Source organism: Staurois parvus, unplaced genomic scaffold (genome assembly GCF_062004578.1).
Source record: "Staurois parvus isolate SC_StPar_1 unplaced genomic scaffold, SC_StPar_1.0 ptg000470l, whole genome shotgun sequence".
NCBI lineage: Eukaryota > Metazoa > Chordata > Amphibia > Anura > Ranidae > Staurois > Staurois parvus.
The window spans coordinates 2,338,751-2,347,703 of record NW_028318266.1 but is presented as its reverse complement, the minus strand read 5'-3'; the positions used below and the strand labels follow the sequence as shown (position 1 = coordinate 2,347,703).

The following is an 8,953-nucleotide window of genomic DNA, read 5'->3' as shown; positions in this document are numbered from 1 at the left end:
GCACCCAACTCCCAATCCATCCCCCCCTTTTACTACCCTTCCCATTTTTAGGCTTCTGATTTGCCTACTAATCATTTGTGCGCCTATTCCCACCGTTCATTCAAACCTTGGGGTTAAACTCCACCCATGAACGGCTCTCCCTCCTTCCAACCCCCCCCCCCCCCCCAACACCCTCTATCGATTTAGAGGGATACCATAAGGAAGAAGAAAAAGAGAGAGAGAGAAAAAAAACCCTTCCTCCTCCTTACTTTCCCCCTCTAACAAACTGCCAGACCTCTTTTCCCATAACTCCTATTTCTTTGTCTTTTTCTTCCCATCCAACAATCTCTATTCTTTGCAAATCAAGTCTCTCACAGAAGTCTCTCAAGTCCTCAGGAAATCTCAGATAAGCTGTAACTCCATTCTTCCATCCAATTAGACACTCTGGGGTCCCCTATCTGTAATGCACATTTTGTTTTCTCATCTGCTCTAGCAGGGGTTTCAAAGATCTCCTCCTCCATAAAGTCTCAAGCAGGGGTGGACTGACCATTTGGAAACTCGGGCTGTGCCCGAGGACCCAGGGTCAGTAAGGGGCCCCATGAGATGCCCCTGGTACCTTTTTCATAGGCTTTTTTGAGTTTGGACAAGGGCACAGGGGCCCCATGATCCTCTATTGCCCGGGGGCCCCATGAGTTGTCAGTCCGCCCCTGGTCTCAAGTGTCAAATCCGCAAAAATCTGAATGTCTGTTTCTCCGTATTTAATACTTGTTCTTCCTTTGATCTTCCGCCATATCTCATCTTTATCCCCATACTTATGGAATTGAACAATTATATCTCTCGATTTTTCCTTCCCATTACCTTGTTGAAACTTTCCTATTCTAAAGACTCCATCCAATTTAATCAGCTCTGTATCAGATCTGTCCCTTATGGAGTTTAAGATTTTACAAACTAATTCTTGTAATTCTTCCCTTTTTGACATCTCTGGGACTCCTCGTATCCTAAGATTACTCCTCCTGTCCCTGTTTTCTTGTACCTCTATCTTATAAAGCAATTTTTTCTGATCTTTCCCAATATTAGTTGTCCTCTTTTCTAGTTCAGATATGTTTTGGGCATAGTTTTTAACTTGTTCCTCCGTTTCTTCCACTCTCAACAACAACTGCCCCAAATCTTTCCGTCTAGTTGCCATTTCTTGCTTTATTGTTTTTCCAAATTTTTGAACATTTCTGCCATCTCTTTTTTGTTCAGTACTTGTAGTTCACTTTCAGGATCTTTCATCTCCATATTTCCTATCATTTGTTGACTACTATATTCATTCCCAGCGATAGCTTAGGGCTGTTTTCCAAGCTAATTTTCATTTCACCTTTATCGCTTACACCTTGGGATCTTTTTGGAGTCACATTACCCTGGGACATGTATTTTTTGATTGTACCGGTTTGGGACCCTTTGAGCCCACTTCCTTTGGCGCTTTTGTTCTTCATGTCTTCTGTAAATCTAGTTTTCCTCTAAAAACCCGGGGTACGTAAGTAGTGGATGTGTGTACTAGAAACCCAGACTTGATTTAATATTTGTCCTTTTACCCTTTCGTTTCCACTTTTAAGGTCAATTAATTCCTTTTCCTCTTCCACGACTTCATATCCCCTGGGAATCCCCCTTTTCTCCTTTACACAATATGTAGTGTATATAACACAGTCCAATCCACTATAATGCTAGCCTAGGCCATTTTCACTCACCCTCCTTTCACTTGGCTCTCCTGTGGGATGGCTCCAGGCTGCAATTTCAGATATTCCCCGTCCCTTCAAGTTCTTGGAGGGATTCCTCCAGAATTTATTTTACATGGACATCCATATGCTCCAGCAGCAAAACAGACCAGAGCTCAGGCCGAAAAAACGCTCCAAGGAACGGAGCGTTTTCTCCCTCTCTCCTCGGGACGCCGGCCGGCTTCCCCTCCTCCCAGAGCTCCTTTGCAGCCAACCACGAGGCCCCACCGCGTCACTCCGTCTCCTCGGCAACCCGATGCTCCATCCCGAGTCCCCGCCTGCATGTCCCAGGAAGCCCGGGACTCACGTCTTGCTCTCTCATTCCCCACTCGCGGTCACAGAGCTGGCATTCCTCCACCAGGATCTCCTCACACAGGTAGGTACCCGGTCTCTAGTACTAGGAGGGCACTTGGGGTAGTTGGAAGCAGAGTCTGTTGGAGAGCACTTACATCGTGCTCTCCCACACTGCCATGTTCAGGCCCCGCCCCCTAAAGACAGCGCTTATTAATTACCCAATGGTAATGAATAAGCACTGTTTTTAGCGTGAAGCGCATTTACCTGCCAATCCCCCACTGTATTTTCACTGTCTGTATTGGTTTTATCTTCAATAAAGTGGATTGCTTGAAAAGCAGCTGATCGGACGTCCTTTTGTTAGTGTATGATCTCGTAGCCAAGAGTCAAGGACAGTTACACTGAAACTTGCTAAGGCCTTGTGGTTTGGAGAAGATTCCCCTTCTGTGTCTGCTGAAGACATGGGAGGTAGGGGTACCTCCGAATCTAGAGGACATTGTGGAGTGGTAACTACCTCCTATTGAAACTCAACCTTTCAACTCAGAATGTACAACTGATCCAGCTGTACAGCCTGTGGATATTTCTGAAGGTGAGGCTGTCTTGTCTGCCAATGACAACTCTCTGATGTCTGAGACATCTGATCCAACTCCTGATGATGTTCTTCTAGTGGAAGCTATAAACAATGGTCACACTAGCTAGAGCTACCAGAGGAAAATTACTTGTTAAAATGGATACTACAACTTCTGGTGATCTTTGGCAGCCATCTTGGTGTGGAACTTTATATACTGCAGCCTTTACATCTTCAGGTATGCCTGATCATAGTTCAGAGAAAGAGATCCAGATTGATAGGCAGAGAAAATAGCACAAGGAGAAGTTCCTGACAAGTAGAATTAGTGCAGGGACAACGCCTGCCTTTAGGACACATTCCAGTAACAAACCAGTAAAGCGAGGCTCTTCCCAGCAGTGCAGAGTTCCATTTCAGAATACCACTAACCACCACCTTTCCAGCAGAGGTCATCCTTCAGTATTACAGTCCTAATCCTGGTGCTATTGTACAATTACTAAGCACCTCATGTACTGCAGTCAGTGCTATTAATCTGCTTTTGAAGCATCATTTTTTATCTCTGGTACCTGATGTAGACTTGGTAACTCCACACTGATTGTGCTGTAACAAGTAGTTACTGTTTCTATCCCTGCCACTGAAGATCAACATTGTCTATACTAGGTAAATACAAATTTATCAGACCAGAGCTTGAATACTCACGTGTCTCTCAATCTGTTCAAAATATGTTCCAATCACAAAGTCCACCATTCTTTAAAATACCATTAGACTCCAAATGGCAGGATAGTAACCCTCAGAGAAAAAACTGTATGGTGCAGTATGTAGATACTCTAAAAGTGTGCTCAATATTCAGTAAATGGTGCTCACATTTAAGGGCTCATGTACACTGCAGCTGATCTCACGTTCAGGAGATGTTCAACATTTTTTTCAGCAGCCCCTGAACTCTCCCTAATGTTTTCCTATGTGTCTGTGTACACATCGTCGTTTACAGGCAGTTGTGTTCACAGTTGTTTTTTTTTTAACTCAAAAAACTTGAGTTCAGCAGTCGATTCTATCAGCGTTTCAAATGCAAAATGCGGCAAATCGCGTTTATAAGCGTTTGCGTCTGAACATTTTTTCTAACTCTTCCAGTTCCCGATGCTGTCCAGATCCTTTTTTCATCATGAAAAATGCATGCAAAGCGTTTTCAAGGTACTCCGATGGGCAAAACACTGAACACAGGATGTTCCTACCAAGCTTGTTACACATTGCAATGACCAATTCACACCTCAGACCTCTCCCACCCTTGGAAACAAATGATATGTTAATGACCATTCACACCTCAAATTCCTCATGAAGAACCCCTGTCAGGTGACCTTAATGACTCCCTCCACCAGACACCTTTCCCACTCTTGGAAACAAAAGAAATGTTAGTGAGCAACTCCCACCTAAACTAATCTCAACACATACTGCTTTCTCTGCTTCTACTCTCTGTATCTCTCTGAAACAGTCTGAAATAGTTAATAATTTACCACTTTTCAGTGCATTCTGGGCATTTGGGAGCTTCTCTTGTGCTTATCTTTAAAAAACGCAAAAGCTTCTAAACACTCATAAACGTGTTATGCAAACACGGCTAAACAGATGGTTTTTAACCTACGTTTTCCAGCAGTCAGTTTCCATCGTTCAGAAGTGTCCCGTGTACATGGGGCCTAAGTCATATATCACTTGTATATACTGTTACTGTCCTCTACCAAAAATTGAGCCTTCTGAAAAAAACAGATTTCTTCAACCTTCACACATCAGATCCGCTTTCAAGAATTCTCCTCCTCCCTCCAACACAGCACTTCAAGAATGTCCTTTTTAAAATGTCCAGCCATGATATTTTCTGATGAGGGGGATCCTTCGGCTGCATACTGCACCTCGGCGAGTTGTTTTCTTCTATAAGAATGAATGGTTTCTCTTAGTGCTTACATATCAATCTTCTAGCACCACATCCTTTTACTTAACCAAAAAAAAAATCCTACATAAATAATAAAAAGTAAAACTCTCATTTTTAAATAAGTAAGTACCAAATGGGTAGCACTGGTTTACTTTTTCCCACCTTTAACTGGGGGTTGTAGCTAAAACATGCTACAGATTTTATTTTATTTTCTATTTTTTTAGACACTAACCTGTGGCTTCTATTTCTCTGCTTTAAGGACTGTTGGTGCTGCCTGTAAACTGTGATGCCAATTTTTATCCCCCATATCTTTAAGGGTTTTGGCAGTATTTTGGGGAAGACACATGTCTGTGCCCTGTGTCTGCATCTAGGTATGTTGTCGCTGCTGCCGAACTGTGGTGCCACATTATACCAACCCAAACCTATTCAGTTCTAATTCCTTAGAAAAGGAGATATTTAATGGATGGACAGTCAGCAACAAGTGATTGCTGTACTCTAAAAACCCCAAGCTAGAAAAAAATTAAGAGATATTAACCACTTGCTGCCCAGCCACTGATGAAATACGACGGAAGGGCGGCACGGGCAGGCAAAACCACGTGTTAAAATGTGTGTTTTGTAAACAGGTAGGGGGCGCGCGAGGCGCTCCGCCGCCCTACCTGTCCCGCCGATCACAGCCGCGGATGTCAGTCGCCGGGTCACAGCCGGTCCTTACCGGCTATCTCCCGGCGATCGGCGGTAATCAGTAACAGAGAGCACAGCTGCAGTAGCTGTGCTTTCTGTCACTTCCCTGACAGCCCAAGGACAAGCTGATCAGGACAGAAGAGTTTCTCTCTCCCGATCAGTGGTGTCCCGCCCAGTACACACCCCCCGGGGCCCCCTAGTAAAACACTCCCCTCACTCAGATAACCCTTCCCTGCAAAATAAACTTAACCCCTTCCTCCCCAGTGCCATTAGTGCAGTGTCAGTGTTTTTTTTTTGCACTGATCACTTTATTGGTGTCACTGGGGATGTCAGTGACCCCAAGTCAGTACCCCCCAATGTCAGAATGTCCTCTGCAGTCCCGCAGTCCCGCCATAAGCCCATGATCGCCGCCATAAGTCGCTGATCGCCGCCATTATGAGTACAAAAAAAAACTAAAAATCCCAGTATCTTTCCCGCCATTTGTAAACGCTATAACTTTCACGTAAACCAATTAATTTACACGTATTGGGGTTTTTTTTTTTAGCAAAGACATGTCGCAGAATGCATTTTGGCAGAAATGTATGACTAAATTTGATTTTTAAATTTTTTTTTTACGGGACATGTTTTATAGCAAAAAGTCCAAAATATTGTTTTTTTTCCTCAAAATTGTCAGCCTTTTTTTTTATAGCGCAAAAAATAAAAACCGCACAGGCAATCAAATACCACCAAAAGAAAGCTCAATTTGTGGGAAAAAAACAGGATGTAAATTTCATTTATGTACCGTATTGCATGACCGCGCAATTGTCCGTTAAACTACTGCAGCGCTGTATAGCAAAAAAATGGCGTAAATTGCAGTATCTATACCATAGTTTGTAGATGCTATAACGTTCACACAAAGCAATCAATATACACTTATTGGGATTTTTTTTTTACCAAAAACATGGAGCAGAATACATTTTGGCCTAAATTTATAACCAACTTTGAGTTTACTATATATTTTTTATAGCTGAAAGTAAAAAATATTGTTTTTCTTCAAAATTTTTGGCCTTTTTTTGTTTATAGCGTGAAAAATAAAAAGCGCACAGGTGATCAAATACCAATGTAAGAAAGCTCTATTTGTGTGAAAAAAAGGACGTAAATATCGTTTGGGTGCAGCGTTGCATGACCGCGCAATTATCAGTTGAATTAGTGCAGCATCGAGTAGCAAAAAGAGGCCTGGTCATTAAGGGTGGTAAATCCTCCGGAGGTCAAGTGGTTAAAAAAGGAAAAGACCCCATTAAAAAAAAAATAGTAGCTAAGAGGTTCACGGCTTAACAATCTCTTAACAAGCTCTAGAAATCAATCCAAATCTACTGCTGCTTTGGGATCCAACTTGCAAGGATACAGAGTTCAGCTTTAACCTTTTTTGGATGCCTATAGCAAATAATGATTGTTGAAAAATCAAGTCATAGATTCTAAAACTAGACACAAGCAATTTACATAAAACTTGTTAACCATTTCAAGTTGTAGAAACAAGGACTGTAAATATAGAGATATGGAAAATGAATATATAGTTTCAGTGTAAATGAATTGTTTTAACATTTCTTAAACTTTTTTCAAGGCTTTTTCTGATCTCGTGGTTCCTCAGACTGTAGATAATGGGATTCACCAGGGGAGTTGCCACAATGTAGAAAATAGACATAAATTTGTTTGTAGTAATTGATCTTTTATCAGACGGTGTCAAGTAAACGGCCATCAAGCTCCCAAAATACAGTATGTGCACACAGTGGCCAGGTGTGAGCTACATGTGGAAAACGCTTTCCGTCTTCCATTGGATGAAGAAAGGTGTAATATAGTGAAGGAAATGAAGACATAGGTCACAATAATAAAGGCAAAAGGAATAAAAATAGCTAAAATGGACAGAAAAAGATCGACTAATACAAGCAGAGAAGTGTCTGAAGTAGACAGCTCTAGTACTGGACCAGAATCACAGAAGAAATGGTCAATGTTATTCCCACCACAAAAATGTAACTGATACACCAAAACTAATTCACTGGATGCAAAGGCACCTATCAACCAAGACCAGACAACCATCTGAAGACAGATATGGAGCTCCATGATTGAATGATAACGCAATGGGTTACATATGGCCAAATATCGATCACAGGACATGATTGCAATAAGTAAACATTGTACAGTTACATAAATAGCAAAGCAATGCATCTGGATGATGCAGGCAGTTACAGATATTGTGATTCCATCTTTTAGTATAATTGCTAACATCATTGGGACTATGCTGGTGGTTATCATGAGGTCAGCTATTGCCAAGTGTTTGAGGAAGTAGAACATTGGGATTTTAAGACTCTCATTAATCGATATTAAAACAATAATGAGGAGGTTTCCCTTTAATATCACTATATAGCATAGGAGAAACACAATGAAGAGAAGAATTTTAATTGTATGGAGATTTTGAAAACCAAGAAGCAAAAACTCAGTTACTTCAGTTTGATTGTCTTCACACATGTCTTCAAGAAAGAGTCAACAAATGGTCATCATCCTGCAAGAAAGTTCAAACATTTTAATGCCGTCTATTTCACAACATAAGTTTACTATTATAAAAGCCAACATGCAGGAGAAAATTGGATCACGCTTTGCTGGTTTTTTGCCTTTCTCTGGATTAACTCTGGGTGAAATATTATAACTTTTTTCTTTTTATGGTTGAACTGGATGGACTTTTGTCTTTTTTCAGCCAGACTATGTAATAATATCCAATTGAGTAGAGTTAAAGCGATAGTGATTTGGGTTATTTGGACTGCCTCAACTGGTGTGATTTAAAGACCAAAACGGAGAAAATAGTTCATTGTTAGGGTTTATTTACACTTGTTCATATGTTGTATCTCTTAAACTTCAATCTTTCCACATTAATTAATGGTTAACATGGTACAAGGCTCAATTACAGCTTCCAAACACAGTGAAATTAGTATGGTAATTTGGGTGCATCATATTCAATGCCAAGATATTTCACACCTAAAAAAATAAAAAAAATAAAAGGAGATGAAGATCTGAACAAAGAATGTAGAAAATGTAACATCTTGTAGCTGAAAATGTTGCAATAAGGCACCGTTATCCTGAACTGACCCTCAACAGTAAACCTCAAATGAATTCTGAACACAGGTTTCAATATAACGTTTGAAGTAGAACTATGGGCAAACATTTTTTTTTCATTCTGAATAGAGTAAGGCAGGGTTATAACTAGAGATGAGCAAATCGAAGGAATTCGAGTCGAATATCGGAAAAATTTCGATTCGCGCCGAATCCGAAAAAATAGCCTACTTCGGACGCGCGAATCGAAATTTTTCCGAAAATGGCGGCGGACATGTGCGGCGACGGAGCGGGGATGTCTGGGAAGGCGCGCAGACAAGGCGCGCTGACCCATAATGCATTCCTCAATGACATGTGATCGCATCAGCCAATCAGCAGCCAGCCAGCCAGCACTGTGTAATGGTCGAGCTATAAATAGCGGCCATTTTGGAATTCTTCATTTGCCTGCAGTCATTGAACAGAGGCAGACCGCTCTGTATTAGGGACAGAGTTAGGGCCACAGAAACGATAATTGGGGACAGAGAAACGTTACTTAGGGACAGAGAACCATTACTCAGGGACACAGAATTGTTAGTGAGGGCCACAGAATCGTTACTTAGGGACAAAGAAACGCTAGTTAGGGCCACAGAATTCTTACTCAGGGACAGACAGAATTGTTACTGAGTGCCAGAGAATTGTTACTTA

At 41.4% G+C, this 8,953-nt stretch overlaps 1 protein-coding gene across 1 annotated transcript; it reads right to left on the bottom strand.

Annotated features, from left to right (window-relative positions):
- Positions 1-6,743: 6,743 nt before the first annotated feature.
- Positions 6,744-7,690, bottom strand: LOC149452513 (olfactory receptor 5P50-like). The gene is given in 2 exon segments (XM_089689179.1): positions 6,744-6,941; positions 6,944-7,690. Coding segments are annotated over 2 exon segments (945 nt in total).
- Between the last annotated feature and the right edge of the window lie 1,263 nt (positions 7,691-8,953).